The following is a 20204-nucleotide window of genomic DNA, read 5'->3' on the forward strand; positions in this document are numbered from 1 at the left end:
ATTCAGAAACAAGGGACATAGGTTAATACACTCAAGCATCAGTTTGGTTTGTTATGGACTCTGAACCCCAGTGTAAACTGAGAAGGTAAAATGCTTTGTGAATCACCAAATTCCCAGTAGCTGCTTTGTGCATATTACCATCATTCCTCCAAGGTGAACTCTCCTATTGCCTTCTAGCAACAGTTCTTCTCTCAAGGGAACCAAAGGCAATGAAGCAATTATATCCTGTTTGCCTCTAACTTGGAGCTGGGAGTGGGGATTCCCTCCCCCCACACACCCTCTGGGTCTTCTCCATGATTTGTAAAGCTGTAATCCATGCCTATTGCTCAGGGATCATGAACAAGTGTATAACACTATATATATTTAATTTGGTTTTGAACTGATAATTTCTTTCTCCATTACAGTTCATCTTTGAGACCCTCAGAGACTCCACCTGCTTCATTGTATTCTGTGTCATCTAGAGAGAAAAGGAAGAACCTTCCTACACCTTCTGACTAAGGGTATATGTACTCATCATCTAAGAGACAATGTCAGAGAAGGAATAGAATTTATATTCAGTAGCACAATTATGTGTGTGTGTGTGTATGTGTGTGCATCCAGCATGTGCTACTGATCCCCAGCATGGCTTTACCCATCTCACACCAAAGTATAACACAGACCCATGTAGAATAATTTATCTCTGATGATCCTATATCTAATTTTTGAGAGAATAGTGAATTACATATCTCCTCTTGCTCATATTTCATTTCCCCAGTAAGTATTATTGGTTTTTCCTCCAAATTTTATCCCACATCTGTAATTATCTTCATCTCTTCTTCCATGGTTTAGGAGTAGGCAGGTGTTATTTTGTACCTGAACTATACAAATCGCCTCCTGTCAGATTCCTGCTGACACTCTTGCCTTGCTATAATCTTTTTTGTATGCAGTAGCCAATATACTATTTAAAATTTTTCTTTCTCTCCTTTACTTAAACCTTTCCATAGGTGTTCTTTTGCTCTGAGGATACAATAAAAACTTTCCATTCTTCAGAAAATGATTTTTATAATCTGGCTCCTAGATAATTCTCCAATCCCATAACTTTTCCATGCTGACCATGCTCCTGAATTTTCTGTTCTTCAAATATCATAGTCCTGTCCTCTTCAAACACTTAACTACAGTGTCCATTTTTGTAATCTTTACATGACAGGCTCTTATAATTCAGGGATCCTTTTAAAGAACCCATAAAAACAGGCTTCCTCACCACCACCTAAGTTTCTTGTACTCTGATAGTATGTATCAAAATTGTGAATATATATGTCCTTCAATTCCATTCTGTGAATTTCTGCTACAGATATGTATGCTAATGTGCAAAATTGCATATGAGTAATATTATTAATGAAACATTGCTGGAAACAGAAAAATATTAGAACCAACCTAAATGTCCATCAGACAGCTACAGAGCACTTTTCATTGTGATAAATTGGTTATTATTAACATGGTAATGACTAGCAACACTGAAGGTGTGATTCATCTCAGGTAACAATATTAAATTAACAGGATTTTTAATGGAGTAGCCTGAAGAATGTAGAAATTATAGAAATAATTTCAGTCACATTGGGAGTATTGGTACATAATGTAAACTTTAGTTAAGCCCCAAGATGAATATGGGTCCTATAGTGAGACACACTCTCAGAGAAAAAGACCTTTAGACTGAATAAGTCTTTATATAGTGTGTGAAATATATTATTTTAGTAGACAGACCATCATGTTCTCTTTCCCTATCACTTTGTGAACATTCACATGGGCAGGTCTAAGACTAACTGACCTAATGAATAAAGAGGTAAATGATAGTATTACCAAAATATATTTCATATTAAAAATCTATTTCATTATATATATATATATATATATATACACACACATATATAAAGAAGTGTTAGAATATGACTGAAAAAATTGGCTATGAATCACTGGCATAAAACCTAGGTTAGGAACTGTGAAAAAGGAGGGATTATTTGGTAAACTATGCTGGAGAAACACTTACAAAAAGGTTATTCTTTGGCAGATCCAGGATATGAATGGAAAAGCTGAAGTATTTTCTGGCATTCTGAGAACTGGAATAAGAATTATCTGGTTAGAACTCAAGGAATAAGGTGAGAATTTGGAAGAGAAATGGACTCTTTTCCTCCACATTCCATGAAAATTTCTTTAGCAAGAGTGATGGTAGACAGAAAATGTTGAGGGGTAGGAAGGAATTTTCTTAAAGAACAGACTGATGGCTATATTACAAGTATGTCATTAGATCTATGTTATTGACAAAAATTCTTGTCCTTAAATCCCTTGCCTTGACTAGTTGCACATATGTTTCCACCAAGCCTCCAGATCTTGATTTCTGGGAGATCCAGGGCAGACCACTGAGTTGCCTTATCTTGATCCAATCCATGGAAATAAAGTATTAGCCAAATCACATGTGAGAGGCATGGGGAAGGTTAAGAAATGCCAAAAGACCAAATGGAGACCCTCCACTAGGATTTCTCAAAGCTTACTGATTTAGCCTTGCACCCTAATTTCCTAATCTCAGATTTCTATCATGAACTCCTGGAATCCTCAAGTTAGAATCTAACATGGTTTGACCATCATTCTGATGTTTGAAGGATTCTCCAAAAGAGACTGTTGGTTTCTAGGTGGACACATAATATCCGATGTCAGACCATCACTAGCCCATTAGTGGGGCAAACAGTGTGAGTTATTGAGGTTAAAATTCATGTACTGACTAATTCAAAACCATGTTTCCATAATGTGATAGTCACAATGATTTCTCATTCTTTCACATACCCATCTCCACACACCCCCCTGCTCCACCTATCTCCAGCAAAAGAGAAGGAGAGCATGAAGAAGGATAATCAGAGCAGTGTGTCTGAGTTCCTCCTCCTGGGGCTCCCCATGTGGACAGAGAAGCAAGGCATATACTACACTCTTTTCCTGGCCATGTACCTGACCACAGTGCTGGGGAACCTGCTCATCATGCTGCTTGTCAGGCTGGACTCTCGCCTCCACACCCCCATGTATTTCTTCCTCAGCCACTTGGCCTTCACTGACATCTCTTTCTCATCAGTCACAGCTCCAAAGATGCTCATGAACATGCAAACACAGAGTCAATCCATCTCATATGCTGGATGCATTTCCCAGCTGTATTTCTTCTTATTTTGGGGGGATCTTGACAGCTTCCTTCTCACATCAATGGCATATGACAGGTACGTGGCCATCTGTCACCCCCTCCACTACACCACCATCATGAGTCAGAACTTGTGTTTCCTGCTAGTAATTGTGTCCTGGCTCCTCTCCTGTGCTAGTGCCCTTTTGCACACCCTCCTCCTGACTCGTCTCTCTTTCCGTGGAGACAATGCTCTCCCCCACTTCTTCTGTGACCTCTCTGCCTTACTTAAGCTCTCCAGCTCAGATACCACAGTCAATGAGCTGGTTATCTTCACTGTAGGAGTGGTGGTCATTACCCTGCCATTAATATGCATCCTGGTCTCTTATGGCCACATTGGAGCCACTATCCTGAAGGTCCCCTTGACCAAGGGAATCTGTAAAGCTCTGTCCACATGCGGTTCTCACCTTTCTGTGGTGTCTCTGTACTATGGAGCAATTATTGGACTGTACTTCTTTCCTTCATCCGATAACTCCAATGACAAGGATGTCATTGTGGCTGTATTGTACACTCTGGTCACTCCCATGCTAAATCCCTTTATCTACAGTCTGAGAAATCGAGATATGAAAGGAGCGCTAGGACATCTACTCAATAAAGGACTATTTTCACCATGTTGAGCACTGTTTTTCCTACTAATTGAATATAAGCATGCAATGTGAATATCCTTTCTTTGAATAGTTGCTTTTTAGTGAATCTTGATGTGGCACTTTCTTCAGCCTCTTTTTCAGCTTTGACTTAGTTTTCTTCTCTGTTTAGTTTCTTTGTTCATTTCAGAGTCATAGGAAAAAACATATCTACACGACCATCTTTTCTTAAATGTTTTTTTTCTTCTTTTTCATATGGTATCCCCTGATCTACACTCATTTTAAATGTTTATGCAGTCGTAGCTTTCATTCTTTTTACTTTTTATTTTTAAAAATAATTTACAAACTTTATATAGCAAAGCTTTTCCCTTCTCAAGATAACAAAATTATTCCTTCTGGCAATTTCATGATTTTGTTTTTGGATTTAATTTTGTAATACCTTTGAAATTCATTATGAATGACATTAATTAGAAATTGAGTTTTAGTTTTGTTACCAATTTCTTATCAGTTGTCCAAATTTTGGTTTTCAGTTACGCCTATAGAGTGATGGTAACATAATACATCACCGTTTTTTTTTCCTTAAGTTGAGTGGATCTAGTCACAAATTGAAATGAACTGTTTTTTTGTAAAAGGCAAAAAAAAAAAAAAAAAGTCTAGAAAGGTCTGGTACAGGCCCCTGATGGTGAATTCAAACTTGATGGGAGCTGTGTCTTGGGATGGCCAATTAGGAGTGAAATGTGCTAGTGAGAGCAGAGATTTTGAAGTGGTTTTCCAAGTGACCATGTGACTATGACAACCAGTCCAGTGTAAGAGAGTTCAGCCTTCTAAGATATGGGACGAAGAATTCCTAGGAGGAATATCAAAAACCTAGACATGAAGTGAACTTAGACAGTACTGCATCCAAACATATCTGAATTTTTTAAAAAGCACATCCTTGTCCCATGTACATAAATATAGTGTCCTATGTTTCCATCTGAAATGTTGATGTTGCTTTCAGTCCTTGAGAAACTACCTCTGCTCAAGGCAGATATGACTAACTAATTTCATTGCTACAAACTGATAACTGTGGCAAATACTTCCATATTTAGTATTTCATTTAATCCTGGTAATTGGTATAAAAGAGGGAATTCATATTAAGACAGGCTTAGTAAGTAGCCCAGTGCCACTCAACTAGCAATGTTTAGTAGAAGTGATAATTAAAATGCTCTATGTGTGAGGTCCATCCTGAGTTCTTAAATCATTTGAATATTTTTCAAACTTGAGTAACATTTTTACCCATTTTACTGTAAATTTTATTTCAACTTAAAAATGTTGAAATAGCATACAAAAAAGCATATATGATTATATATATATATATATATATATATAGTTTGAATATGTATGTACATAAACATGGTATGTTGTATGTGTGAATATGTGGGTATGTGTCTATATATACATATAATCACACCTTAAAGAATATGAAAAGAAACATTCATTTAACAATCTCTAGGCTTAGGTGGTAGAAAACTAACAATTTGTTGAAGTCCCTTGTCTCTGTATCTGCAGATACGTCTGCAACTGTATCTTCCTGTCCTATATAAAGTACCTAATACTTTTTACATAATACCCATTAAGTATGTATACATATGTATATGCATAGAACTATGTCTTAATGTTCATAGTGTTTTGTTGTAGTATTAGGACTATGGATGATTATTATTTTCTTCTTTATATTTTTCAGTATTGTTTTAATTTTTGATGGCATGTATTAGTTTTATAACTGGAAAAATATTCTTTTCATTTTGGAAAAAAACCCAGATAATTTTTAACTTCCAGGAAAAAAGGAAGTATCCCATATTTTTAATATTTCAATATTTCCTACTTTTATTTAAAGAAGACATCCACTGTATGTTAACTAATTTGAATTTAAATAAATAAATTTAAAAAAATAAAGAAGACATCCAGATGGCTCACAGACGCATGAAAAGATGCTCAATATCACTCATCATCAGAGAAGTACAAATCTAAACTATGATGAGATACTACCTCACACTTGTCAGAATGGCTAAAATTAACAATACAAGAAACACCAGGTGTTGGCAAGGATGTGGAGACAGGGGAACTCTCTTGCACTGTTGGTGGGAATGCAAACTGGTGCAGCCACTCTAGAGAACAGAATGGGGTTCCTCAAAAAGTTAAAAAATAGAATACCCTATGATCAAGGAAATGCACTACTAGGTATTTACTCAAAGGATACAAAAATACAGATTCAAAGGGGTACATGCACACTGATAGTTTATAGCAGCATTATCAACAATAGCTATGCTATGGAGACAGCCCAAATGTCCATTGACTGATGAATAGATAAAGGAGATGTGGTATATATGTGAAATGGAATATCACTCAGCCAACAAAAAGAATGAAATCTTGGCATTTGCAATGATGTGGTTGGAGCTAGAGAGTACTATGTTAAGTGAAATAAGTCCATCAGAGAAAGACAAATGCCATATAATTTCTCTTATATGTGGAATTTAATAAAGCAGATGAACATATGGGTGGGGGGGAGAGGGAAACAAACCATAAGAGACTCTTAAAGACAGAGAACCAACTGAGGGTTAATGGAGGGAGGTGGGTGGAGGAAGAGCTAGACGGATGATTGGTATTAAGGAGGGCACTTGTTATGATGAGCACTGGGTATTGTATGTAATTGATGAATCACTGAATTCTACTCACAAAACCAATATTGCACTGTATGTTAACTAACTAAAATATAAATAAAAATTTGAAAACAAAAATTATAAAGTTTTAGCACATCTATATTGTTCCTTCAATTTAGCCTGCTCTAGAGCTGCATATAAATTAAATAATAATATATTTATTCTTCCAGGTTTCGCCTTTGTTGTCTGGAATGATCCTTGTGATGAGAACTCTGTCATATTGTATTACATTCCACTGTGAGACTATCATACACTTGTCTTTTCTTTTTATGGCTATTATGTTTGTTTTCAGCATTTTGCTATGATGAGCAATGGTGCTGCAAGCATTCTTGTTCATCATCTAGTGCATATATGCAAGAGATTCTGTAAATTACATACTCAGAAGAATTAATGGATTTGTAGGCATTATTCTATGCAAATATTACTGCTAAACTCTTCTATAAAGTAGTTGTACCAAGAAACCAGTGTGGAGGCGCCTGGGTGGCTCAGTCGGTTAAACATCTGACATCAGTTCAGGTCATGATTTCACAGTTTGTGAGTTCGAGCCCCGCATTGGGCTCTGTGCTGTCAGTTCAGAGCCTGGAGCCTGCTTTGGATTCTGTGTCTCCTTCTCTCTCCACCCCTCCCCCACTCACGCTCTGTCTTTGTCTCTCAAAAAATGAATAAAGGTCAAAAAAAAAAAAAGAAAAGAAAAGAAACTATTGTGAAAAGGCTACATACTACATGATTCCAACTAATGACATTTTGGAGAAGGCAAACTATAGATCCAAAAAAAGATCAGTCATTGCCAGGGATCAGGGCTTAATGCAGACAAAGGTAAATGCGTAGAGCAAGGGGATTAAAAAATTGTTTTAATGTTTATTTACTTTTGAGAGACAGAGAGCAACAGAGTGTGAGCAGGGGAGGGGCAGAAAGAGAGAGAAAGACAGAATCTGAGAGGCTCCAGGCTCTGAGCTGTCAGCACAGAGCCTGACGGGGCTTGAACTCACAAGCCTTGAGATCATGACCTGAGCCAAAGTTGGACGCTTAACCAACTGAGCCACCCAGGTGCTCCGTGAGGGGATTTTTAAAAAGAAAAAAAAAAAAAGAACTCTTTTATTTATTAAAGTGTCACATACTTGACAATGTGTTACATTTTTATATAAAATTTTAAAACTTGACAGATCATAACAACTTTAAATAGGAAGATGGTGGTGTAGGAGGACGCTGGGCTCACCGCGTCCTGATGATCACTTAGATTCTACCCACATCTGCCTAAATAACCCAGAAAACCACCAGAAGTCTAGCAGAATGGACTCTCTGGAGCCAAGCGTAAACAAGAGACCCCCGGAAGAGGGCAGGAAGGGCATAGAGGTGATGTGTGCTACACAGACTGGCGGGAGGGAGCCGGAACAGTGGAGGGGCAGCCAGCCCACCCGGCAAGGCAGAGCTCCTGAGTCTGGCTTGCAAAAGCAGAGGGGCCAGACTGCGTGAGTTCTGACAGCCAGCGGGACTTAACATCTGGAATGTTATAAGTCAAGAGCTCTGCCCGGAGAGCGGGAGGGCAAGAGGACACCGGGAGGGAGAGTTGTTGAGCCCCTGAAGACAGACCTCAGCTTGGCAGGGAAGAAAGGCACTGGCAAACACCATCTCCCTTGCCCATCCACCAGCCAAAATCCCAAAGGGAACCAGTTCCCATCACCGAACTTGCTCACACAGTGCAAACTCCCAACGCTGTGCTTCTGTGGATCCATCCCTCTGACGGGTCTGCTTACCTCCCGGTGCTGCATGGCCCCTCCTGCAGGGGGCCACCTATGGCAGAGCAAGCTAAGCCTCCCACTCCCACCCCTGTGCACCTTGCAGATCCACCCTGGCTAATATGCCAGATCCCATCAAAGCAGCACCAGAAGTCTGGTAGTGTGCAAGTAGCCCAGACAGGGGCCACACCACTCCACAGTGAGTCCTGCCTCTGGGAGAGGGGAAGATAAGGTACACACCACTCTGACTGTGGCCCCAGCGGTGGGCTAGGGGCAGACATCAGGTCTGACTGCAGCCCCACCCACCAACACAAGTTTCTCCAGACAGCACAGGGGAAGTGCTCTGCAGTTCCACGCGATGCCAGGAACTATCCAAAATAATGAAATGGAAGAATTGTCCTCAAAAGAAACTCCAGGAAGTAGCAACAGCTAATGAATTGACCAAAAACAATTTAAGCAATATAACAGAACAAGAATTTAGAATAATAGTCATGAAATTAATTGCTGGGCTTGAAAACAGTATAGAGGACAGCAGAGAATATATTGCTATAGAGATCAAGGGACTAAGAAATAGTCATGAGGAGCTAAAAATGCAATAAATGAGGCACAAAATAAAATACAGGCGACCACAGCTCAGATTGAAGAGGCAGAGGAGAGAATAGGTGAATTAGAAGATAAAATTATGGAAAAAGAGGAAGCTGAGAAAAAGAGAGATAAAAAAAATCCAGGAGTATGAGGGGAGAATTAGAGAACTAAGTATGAAATGAAACAGAACAATATCTGTATAATAGGAATTCCACAAGAGGAAGAGAGAGAAGGGGGCTGAAGGTGTACTTGAACAAATCATAGCTAAGAACTTCCCTGATCTGGGGAAGGAAAAAGGCATTGAAATCCAAGAGGCACAGAGAACTCCCTTCAGACGTAACTAAAATCGATCTTCTGCACAACATATCATAGTGAAACTGGCAAAATACAAGGATAAAGAGAAAATTCTGAAAGCAGCTAGGGATAAACATGCTCTAACATATAAAGGGAGACCGATAAGACGAGTGGCAGACCTATCTACTGAAACTTGGCAGGCCAGAAAGGAGTGGCAGGAAATCTTCAATGTGATAAACAGAAAAAATATGCAGCCGAGAATCCTTTATCCAGCAAGTCTGTCATTCAGAATAGAAGGAGAGATAAAGGTTTTCTGAAACAAACAAAAACTGAAGGAATTCATCACCACTAAACCAGCCCTACAAGAGATCCTAAGGGGGATTCTGTGAGTGAAATGTTGCAAGGACCACAAAGTACCAGAGACATCACTACAAGCATGAAACCTACAGACATCACAATGACTCTAAACCCATATCTTTCTGTAATAACACTGAATGTAAATGGACTAAATGCTCCAACCAAAAGACATAGGGTATCAGAATGGATAAAAAAACAAGACCCATCTATTCGCTGTCTACAAGAGACTCATTTTAGACCTGAGGACACCTTCAGATTGAAAGTAAGGGGATGAAGAACTATCTATCATGCTACTGGAAGTCAAAAGAAAGCTGGAGTAGCCATACTTATATCAGACAAACTAGACTTTCAATTAAAGGCTGTAACAAGAGATGAAGAAGGGAATTATATAATAATTGCAGGGTCTATCCATCAGGAAGAGCTAACAATTATAAATATCTATGCACCAAATACGGGAGCCCCCAAATATATAAAACAATCAATCACAAATATAAGCAACCTTATTGATAAGAATGTGGTAATTGCAGGGGACTTTAATACCCCACTTACAACAATGGATAGATCATCTAGACACAGGGTCAATAAAGAAACAAGGGCCCTGAATGATACATTGGATCAGATGGACTTGACAGATATACTTAGAACTCTGCATCCCAAAGCAACAGAATATACTTTCTTCTCGAGTGCACATGGAACATTCTCCAAGATAGATCACATACTGGGTCACAAACAGCCCCTCATAAGTACACAAGAATTGAGATCATACCATGTATACTTTCAGACCACAATGCTATGAAGCTTGAAATCAACCACAGGAAAAGTCTGGAAGACCTCCAAAAGCATGGAGGTTAAAGAACACCCTACTAAAGAATGAATGGGTCAACCAGGCAATTAGAGAAGAAATTTTAAAATATATGGAAACAAATGAGGATGAAAATACAACAATCCAAATGCTTTGGGAGGCAGCGAAGGCAGTCCTGAGAGGAAAATACATTGCACTCCAGGCCTATCTCAAGAAACAGGAAAAATCCCAAATACAAAATCTGACAGCACACCTAAAGGAAATAGAAGCAGAACAGCAAAGACACCCCAAACCCAGCAGCAGAATAAAAACAATAAAGATGAGAGCTGAAAGAAACAATATAGAATCTAAAAAAACTAGAGAGCAGATCAATGAAACCAAGAGGTGGTTTTTTGAAAAATAAACAAAATTGATAAGCCTCTAGCCAGGCTTCTCAAAAAGAAAAGGGAAATGACCTAAATAGATAAAATCATGAATGAAAATGGAATTATTACAACCAATCCCTCAGAAATACAAGCAATTATCAGGGAATACTATGAACAATTATATACCAACAAACTGGACAACCTGGAAGAAATAGACAAATTCCCAAGCACCCACCCACTCCCAAAACTCAAACAGGAAGAAATAGAAAACTTAGACCCATAACCAACAAAGAAATTGAATCAGTTATCAAAAATCTCCTAACAAATAAGAGTCCAGGACCAGATGGCTTCCCAGGGGAATTCTACCAGACATTTAAAGCAGAGATAATACCTATCCTTCTCAAGCTGTTCCAAAAAATAGAAAGGGAAGGAAAACTTACACACTCATTCTATGAAGCCAGCATTCCTTTGATTCTGAAACCAGAGACCCATCAAAAAAGAGAACTACAGGCCAATATCCCTGATGAATATGGATGCAAAAATTCTCAATAAGATACTAGCAGATCGAATTCAACAGCATATTAAAAGAATTATCCACCATGATCAAGTGGGATTCATTCCTGGGCTGCAGGGCTGGTTCAACTTTCGCAAATCAATCAATGCGATACATCGAATTAATAAAAGAAAAGATAAAAACCATATGATCCTGTCAATCGATGCAGAAAAAGCATTTGACAAAATTCAGCACCCTTTCTTAATAAAAACCTTTGAGACAGTTGGGATAGAAGGAACATACTTAAACATCATAAAAGCCATTTATGAAAAGCCCACAGCTAATATCCTCAATGGGGAAAAACCGAGCTTCCTCCCTGAGATCAGGAACACGACAGGGATGTCCACTCTCACCGCTGTTGTTTAATATAGTGTTGGAAGTTCTAGCATCAGCAATCAGACAACAAAAGGAAATCAAAGGCATCAAAATTGGCAATGAAGTCAAGTTTCACTTTTTGCAGATGGCATGATACTATACATGGAAAACCCAATAACCTCTACCAAAAGTCTGCTAACTGATACATAAATTCAGCAAAGTTGCAGGATACAAAATCAATGTACAGAAATCCGTTGCATTCTTATACACTAATAATAAAGCAACAGAAAGACAAATAAAGAAACTGATCCCATTCACAATTGCACCAAGAATCACAAAATCCCTGGAATAAACCTAACCAAAGATAAAAAAGATCTGTATGCTGAAAACTATAGAAAGCTTATGCAGGTAATTGAAGAAGATATAAAGAAATGGAAAGACATTCCCTGCTCATGGATTGGAAGAATAAATATTGTTAAAATATCAATACTACCCAAAGCTATCTACACGTTCAGTGCAATCCCAATCAAAATTGCACCAGCATTCTTCTCGAAGCTAGAACAAGCAATCCTAAAATTTGTATGGAACTACAAAAGGCCCTGAATAGCCAAAGTAATTTTGAAGAGCAGACCAAAGAGGGAGGCATCACAATCCCAGACTTTAGCCTCTACTACAAAGCTGTAATCATCAAGACAGCATGGTATTGGCACAAAAACAGACACAGATACCAATGGAATAGAAACCCCAGAATTAGACCATACAAAAGTATGGCCAACTCATCTTTGAGAAAGCAGGAAAGAACATCCAATGGAAAAAAGACAGTCTCTTTAACAAATGGTGCTGGGAGAACTGGATAGTAACATGCAGAAAAATGAAACTAGACCACTTTCTTACACCATTCACAAAAATAAACTCAAAATGGATAAAGGACCTGAATGTGAGACAGAAAATCATCAAAACCCTAGAGGAGAAAGCAGGAAAAAACCTCTCTGACCTCAGCCGCAGCAATTTCTTACTTGACACATCCCCAAAAGCAAGGGAATTAAAAGCAAAAATGAACTATTGGGACCTCATGAAGATAAAAAGCTTCTGCACTGCAAAGGAAACAATCAACAAAACTAAAAGGCAACCAACAGAATGGGAAAAGACATTTGCAAATGACATATCGGACAAAGGGCTAGTATCCAAAATCTATAAAGAGCTCACCGAACTCCACACCTGAAAAACAAATAATCCAGTGAAGAAATGGGCAGAAAACATGAATAGACACTTCTCTAAAGAAGACATCCAGATGGCCAACAGGCACATGAAAAGATGCTCAACGTCTGTCCTCATCAGGCAAATACAAATCAAAACCACACTCAGATACCACCTGATGCCAGTCAGAGTGGCCAAAATGAACAAATCAGGAGACTATAGATGCTGGCAAGGATGTGGAGAAACAGGAACCCTCTTGCACTGTTGGTGGGAATGCAAACTGGTGCAGCTGCTCTGGAAAACAGTGTGGAGGTTCCCCCCCCCCCCAAATTAAAAATAGATCTACCCTATGACCAAGCAGTAGCACTGCTAGGAATTTACCCAAGGGATAGAGGAGTGCTGATGCATAGGGGCACTTGTACTCCAATGTTTATAGCAGTACTTTCAACAATAGCCAAATTATGGAAAGAGCCTAAATGTCCATCAACTGATGAATGGATAAAGAAATTGTGGTTTATATACACAATGGAATACTATGTGTCAATGAGAAAGAATGAAATATGGCCTTTTGTAGCAATGTGGATGGAACTGGAGAGTGTTATGCTAAGTGAAATAAGTCATACAGAGAAAGACAGATACCATGTTTTCACTCTTATGTGGATCCTGAGAAACTTAACAGAAGACCATGAGGGAGGGGAAGGAAAAAAAAAAGAGGTTAGAGAGGGAGGGAGTCAAAACATAAGAGACTCTTAAAAACTGAGAACAAACTAAGGGTTGATGGGGGGGTGGCAGGGGGGAGGGGGGGTGATGGGTATTGAAGAGGGCACCTTTTGGGATGACCACTGTGTGTTGTATGGAAACCAATTTGACAATAAATTTTATATTTAAAAAAATAAAATAAAAAATTAAAACTTTGTATTCATTCCTTGAAAGTCCTTGAATACATGGAGTTGATTGTTTTTAGTGTTGTTTGAAGTAGATTCATTTCAATGTGTCTCCATATTAATAATGAAGTTTTAAAAATTAATTAATATTTGAGGAGTTCATTATGTCTCCACTACTCTGCAATAGATGTCCTTGGCTGCAAATGAAAGTATCAGTTAGTTAATTTAATCTGCACTCCAAAAAAAAAAAAAGATACAGGTCAATAATGGGTAAATTTTAAGTGAAAGTGTATCAGTAAGAATTTGTTCAGGAGAGAAAAACAAAAGTTCTTGCTTATACAACTGTTGCAAGAGGTGAGGAACAGAGGTCAGGGAACTTGCACTTGAAAACTAAAAAGCCCAAAACTAAAGATTTCAGCCTAAGCATAAAATAGATGGTTTCAAAAGATTAGTGGGCAGTGGCTGCAAATCTCAAGAATCACTGAAAAACTCCTCCAAATGTCTTGGTCTGATGCGTAATGCAGGTGGCTCTTAGCTCAATGGGAAACTACTGTGAAGCTTGTATCTACCCATATTTCTGACTATAATTACCTCCACAGAATAATGATTTCTTCTCTTGCCTTCTAAATTCTCATGAGTTCCTCTCATTGGAAGACATTAAACATGAACAATACAGAAAAGAAAAATCTGGAAAATGTAGCTTCTAGCCTTGCCACTGCAATTCAGGAAAAGCTTAGAAGTAGGTGTTAATAATGCAAAGTTAGCAACAGTCTAGTTAGTATATGGCATAAGGAGAAGAAAGGGGGGTTGAGTAAGAGTCTGAAAGTGTCCATATGCAAGTCCCAGAATAGGATGAGGGATGCATGGGACAGAGCCACCCTACATGAGCCCACTTTAGATCAGCGAACCTGCAGCGAGCCACAGAAGCACCAGTGAGATCAGCCGAGTCCAGAAAAAACCACCATCCTAAGCTAGATCAGCCAAGCCCCAACCAACCTTCAGGTTGATAAGTAGCATAAATGCTTGTTGGTGAATACTGCTGGGCTATTGTGGCCATTTGTCATCCAGCATTTTTTTTTGGCAACTGTAACTGATATACAGGGGTACAAAAAAGGCTTTATATCACAAGGACCAGTGTAAGTAACATCAGTGGAGTGCGAAAATGTATTCCTGCTATAGAAGTGAGGAGGAAGGAGTAAATATTCTTTCAAACAATAATTCAGTATATCACACTTAATACCTGGGATGTTGAATACCTACTACTCAGGAAGTGACATTTTTTTTCTGCTATTCTTTGAAATTTCATTTATTTGAGGGTTGTTTTTCTCCTCTGCTGAATAAAAACTCTTACGGATCCCATAAATTCTTTTCTAACCTTTAGATATTAAAAAGGGTAAAGATTACTTTCTACCACAAACATGTCTCAATTCTATAGTTAAATTTCCTGGGGGGGTTATGGGAGGGGGGATGGGCTAAATGGGTAAGGGGCATTAAGGAATCTACTCCTGAAATCATTGTTGCACTATATGCTAACTAATTTGGATGTAAATTAAAAAATAAAATTTAAATTAAAAAAAATTTCCTCTGGGGCGCCTGGGTGGCTCAGTCGGTTAAGCGGCCGACTTCGGCTCAGGTCATGATCTCACAGTCTGTGAGTTCGAGCCCTGCGTCAGGCTCTGTGCTGACAGCTCAGAGCCTGGAGCCTGCTTCAGATTCTGTGTCTCCCTCTCTCTCTGACCCTCCCTCATTCATGTTCTGTCTCTCTCTGTCTCAAAAATAAATAAACATTAAAAAAAATTAAAAAAAAATTTCCTCATTGGATTCAGGCAGGTAAGAATCTGAAGTTCAGAAAGGAGTCATAATGGTAGATTATCTCCCCGCCCCGCCCCCCACTCCATCATTTTTCTGAAATCTAGTTGCAGTTGCTGAATCCACCCTCTGGGATAAAGCTTGAAAGAAAGAATGAAAAAAGGGTGACAGTAATATGCTCCTTTGGTTGCTACCATATTAAAAAGGTTTTGACTTCTTTTGACCTGGATGATGGTTAGAACAGACTCATTCTCTTGTCCCTTCTGGACCAGCAGACATTCAGAATCTCCCAGGCTGCCTTCACACACATCCTCTGTGATATAACAAAAGTATATTTCTTCCTGTAATTGTTTCGCCTCAGAGCCTCTGGTTTTGTGGTTGTGCATTCCCTACAGATCTCTTCTTCTCTCTTCAAGTTTCCTAGACTTGCTCATGGGTCTTCTTGGGGAGACATGAAAATGGCTTCACATCAGTTTTCTCTCTCACATAACTCACCTATAGTCCATAGGAAACTTTTTTTTAATTGAAGTATAATTGACAAATTATGTTACATTAGTTTCAGGCATACAGCATAGTGATTCCACAGGCAGGAAACATTTTTGCTTTTATTGACCCACCGTGAAAAGAAGTGAAGGGTATTTCCCCAAAACATAATTCTATTTCATAATTCAATTCCCCCTCTTTCCTTATTTCATTTTTCCTATTGCTATCATTCTCATCCAAATGAGAGAGATATATAAGACTCTCTAAATGGTTCTTTTCAAGCTTCTGCCACTAATCTTGAAGTGAGGAGGAAAGCACCCTCTTCTCTGTTGCAAGAATTTGGGGTTCACTGTGCAGCCTTCTAAAAAAACCCCACCATCACTTTATGAGAACCTCTCATCTCTAGCTCTTAGCACTTTTTAGATCCATATCCGGGTAAGAGGTTGATGAGTTATGAAATGGAGTACTGGGAATTTCCTATAAACATTCTTCATTTTGTGTGTTACAACTCACTTTGGCATCTGGAGTCTATGGAATCTTGGTACCTCAGCTGAAACTTCCGGTTTAATATCCTGCACACACTACTCCCTCTTCCTGTCATTGCCAGGACAAGATAGAGCTTTGTGTGTTTGGATAATTCTGATTTGTTAAGTCTCAGGTAAAGCAACACCTTCCCTGGGAAGTCTTTCATATTCTCTCACACTAATTGTTTCCCCCCAAGACACAGCATTCCATATAAACAATTACATTCCTTGCCATGCTGAATCACTCTGGAGTCAGACAGCCAAGATTCAAATCTTCCTTCACTAACTGTGATGTTAAGATGCTTTTGAACATGAGCTTTCTAAAAGTATCTCTTTCTTAAATTAAAAAAAAATTACATCCAAGTTAGTTAGCATATAGTGCAACAATGATTTCAGATTCCTTAATGCCCCTTACCCATTTAGCCCACCCCCCCTCCCACAACCCCTCCAGTAACCCTCTGTTTGTTCTCCATATTTAAGAGTCTCTTATGTTTTGTCCCCTCCCTGTTTTTATATTATTTTCGCTTCCCTTCCCTTATGTTCATCTGTTCAAAGTATCTCTTTGAGCATGAGTTTTCTCAAAATATCTCTTAGGGTTGTTGTCAGAATTAAATTAGATGACCCTAATGCATAGATTAGGCTCTTAAACCAGTATCTGAGACAACTGAGGTAACATTTATTTTGTTGCTGAATACCTGTGTGTGTTTGGAAAGAAAGGATATATGGTCTGTATTCCTGAAGGACAAGCAAGCAGTGTGTTAATTACTATGTAAGGAAAGTAAAATTTACTATGTTCTTCTTGGAAGTTCTAGAAGGGCTCAAGGTCCCTGAATACCCAGATGTCTGAGTGAAGAAGGAGACATATCATCACCAAAATGGAAAATTCCTTAGAGATTGATGCATAAAAGACCAAATATATTTTATAATAATTTGAAAATCTGAGGAAAGTCCAGCCCTGATAGCTCCCATTTGATGATACCAGCCAAAGAGATACAGCATCTTCAAAGTATTTTCCAATCCCATCATCCAAGAAAAGAACAAAGTAAGTCCTATAAAGTACGTCTAATTTTACTATTCTCCCCAACAGATGTAAGGATAATGTCAGCAAAGCATTTCTCAGTGACAGTGTGGAAGGAAGACAGGAGAGCTATATTTACAATAATTTGTGTTTATGTGTAATTGAAGAAATAAGATAATATGTATATTTTAAAAGAAAAGTAAGTATCAGGTGGAAGAATATGTTTTATTACTCAAGAGTTTTCTCAAGGCCCCTTTCATGTCTTTATTTCTCAGGCTGTAAATGAAAGGGTTCAACATGGGGGTGACCACTGTGTACATCAAGGAAGCAATTAGGTTTTTGTTATTGGTGTTGTTGGATGAGGGAAGAAAATATAGGCCAATAATTGCCCCATAATAGAGAGTCACTACTGAGAGATGTGATCCACAAGTGGACAAGGCTTTGCAGATGCCCTTGGTAGAAGGAACCCGGAGGATGGTGGCCCCAATATGGCCGTAAGAAACCACAATGCATAAGAATGGAAGCATAATGGCTGTTAATCCTGCAGTAAAGATCACCAATTGGTTGAGGGAAGTGTCTGAGCAGGACAATTTGAGCAAGGCAGCAAGGTCACAGAAGAAGTGGGGGACGGTGTGGTCAGCACAGAAGGACAGCTGGGCTAGGAGAAGGGTATGCAAAAGAGCACAAGCACAAGCAATGACCCAGGATCCAGCCACTAGCATGACACAGATGCTCTGACTCATGACGATGGTATAATGCAGAGGGTGACAGATGGCCACATACCTGTCATAGGCCATTGAAGTGATCAAGAAACTGTCTAAATCAGCGCAAAATATGAAGAAATATGTCTGTGAAATGCATCCTGCATAGGAGATGGATTTGTACTTAGCATGCATGTTCATCAGCATCTTTGGGACAGTGACAGATGAAAAGGAAACATCAGTGAAGGCCAAGTGACTGAGGAAGAAGTACATGGGGGTGTGGAGGCGAGAGTCCAGCCTGATGAGCAGGATGATGAGCAGGTTCCCCAGCACCGTGGTCAGGTACATACCCAGGAACAGGGTGAAGAACATGGCCTGTTGCTCTGGCAGGATGGGGAGCCCCAGGAGGAGAAACTCGGACACGCTGCTCTGGTTCTCCTTCCTCATACTGGTACATCAGCTGAAGGGGACGGGTGGGGAAAGTTGAAAAGAGAAGATGGAATGTTTCTGGATAAAAAAGTGATCATTGTGGCATAGTATAGTAGAGATGTTCTTTTGATTTAGGGAAGGTTTTCATTTATATTTTCTTACATTTTAGGCATATTCTGCTGGATAAATGTAGAAAATGTGTACCTTTAGGATATAAAACCACTTACTTTTTTTTCTCAATTTGGTGCCAGTCTCTGCAAATGATAATACTAACAGTTAATGTTTATTGAGTGTTGTCCTTATGCATGGTGTGAATAGCTACATGTAGCAACTGATTCAATAGTCTTACATATATGAGCTAGGTAGGTACCATTGTTATTTCCTCTTTTCAGATGGGCTAGCTGAGGCAGACAGTGTCACAATCACTGAGGTAGAAGATTAACAGCTGGGATTTGGACCCAAACATTGTGATTCCAGAGTTTGTTCTCTGGGAGCAAAACAAATTACTTGACATCAGAAATCTCATTGCCCTTCATAATTTTGTGTGTTGTGATCTGTTTAATTCTGCATCCTCTACTTCTGGACACATTCCATGATTATTGATTTGTTCCTTGGCTGTAGACCCAAAATCTATCATAGGATAGAAATTTGTTGTTCAAGTGAAAGATGTCACATCCAGTTAAATTAATCACAGCAGCCTCTTAAGAAACTTACAACGGGTCTTGTTCAAGATCCGGGTTTCATCCTAATAATCCTGGAATCCAGTGTTATTTAGCTGCCACATAGCATCACATTTAATGAAGCACAATAAAAATCTAAAAATAATTTTTAAAAGGAATTATCTTTTCAGTGTCTCCAAAATAGCCTGTAAGAGATTGATTTCCTAACCCAAATCAATATTTATCACAATACCTACATATTTTTTAAAAGAAAAGGCAGGGATTCACTATAACATATCAAAGATTATTGTAAAAGTATATTGACTGCAACAAAAAATGTACTTTTACAAAGATAAACTAATAAAACAGTGGATGAAAATAGAGAGCCTAGAAACAGATGAGTTTATGAGGACTTGGCTTCACCATTGCTTTGCCAACCAGATTTAGAAGGCAACCATGTTCCACCAGTCCTGGTTCCCCCAACCCCATATGAGTGAAAAGAAGAGTGTAGTCATGAACCAGTTTAATCCAGTAGGTGAAAATTCATATCGAATGATAACTTTCAATGGCAACAGCAAAGTAGTTCATTGGCTCCCCAGAATGTCTGGAACCAGACATCAAATCAGAATATTTATGAATGCTTTTCCATTAGGTCTCCCAGAAATAGGTGAAAGGTAGTTGACTACTTAGTTCTAGAGGCAGATCTTTATGCACAGATTCCAGCACTTTGGACCCAACCCTGACCCCACAGCCTTCATGGATTGTGGAAAATGAGTGATGGAACACTCTCCCTAATTTACTTGAAATTTTTCAAATCATCTAGGTCAGTTTTTCTTGGGGGAACATGCAAAACTATACCTATGTAGTGTGATTTCCAGACCAACATTGAGACTTCCATATCCCCATCCAAAATATCACCCTCAATAGGCTGCTGGTACTCGAAATTCTTTCAGCAAGAGATAAAAGGTTTTAAGTTCCCGACTAAAGTAAATATTCCTGGACAAGAAAGCCCTATGG

The 20204-nt window shown here is 38.8% G+C and overlaps 2 protein-coding genes across 2 annotated transcripts; one reads left to right on the forward strand and one right to left on the reverse strand.

Moving 5' to 3' along the window:
• Positions 1-2833: 2833 nt before the first annotated feature.
• Positions 2834-3810, forward strand: LOC125922644 (olfactory receptor 50-like). The gene has a single exon (XM_049630374.1). The coding sequence runs from the start codon at positions 2869-2871 to the stop codon at positions 3808-3810; it is 942 nt and encodes a 313-aa protein (XP_049486331.1). The 5' UTR covers positions 2834-2868.
• An 11154-nt stretch (positions 3811-14964) lies between these two features.
• On the reverse strand, positions 14965-18546 carry LOC125921071 (olfactory receptor 1J1-like). The gene is made up of 2 exons (XM_049628397.1): positions 17634-18546; positions 14965-14981 (listed from the first exon to the last, which is right to left on the reverse strand). The coding sequence occupies exons 1-2, from the start codon at positions 18544-18546 to the stop codon at positions 14965-14967; spliced, it is 930 nt and encodes a 309-aa protein (XP_049484354.1).
• Between the last annotated feature and the right edge of the window lie 1658 nt (positions 18547-20204).

This window comes from Panthera uncia, chromosome D4, assembly GCF_023721935.1.
Source record: "Panthera uncia isolate 11264 chromosome D4, Puncia_PCG_1.0, whole genome shotgun sequence".
Taxonomy (NCBI): domain Eukaryota; kingdom Metazoa; phylum Chordata; class Mammalia; order Carnivora; family Felidae; genus Panthera; species Panthera uncia.

Bases quoted from the DNA above. Each gene is read 5' to 3' on its own strand.
- LOC125922644 (XM_049630374.1), top strand. From the start codon at position 2,869: ATGAAGAAGGATAATCAGAGCAGTGTGTCTGAGTTCCTCCTCCTGGGG.
- LOC125921071 (XM_049628397.1), bottom strand. From the start codon at position 18,546: ATGAGGAAGGAGAACCAGAGCAGCGTGTCCGAGTTTCTCCTCCTGGGG.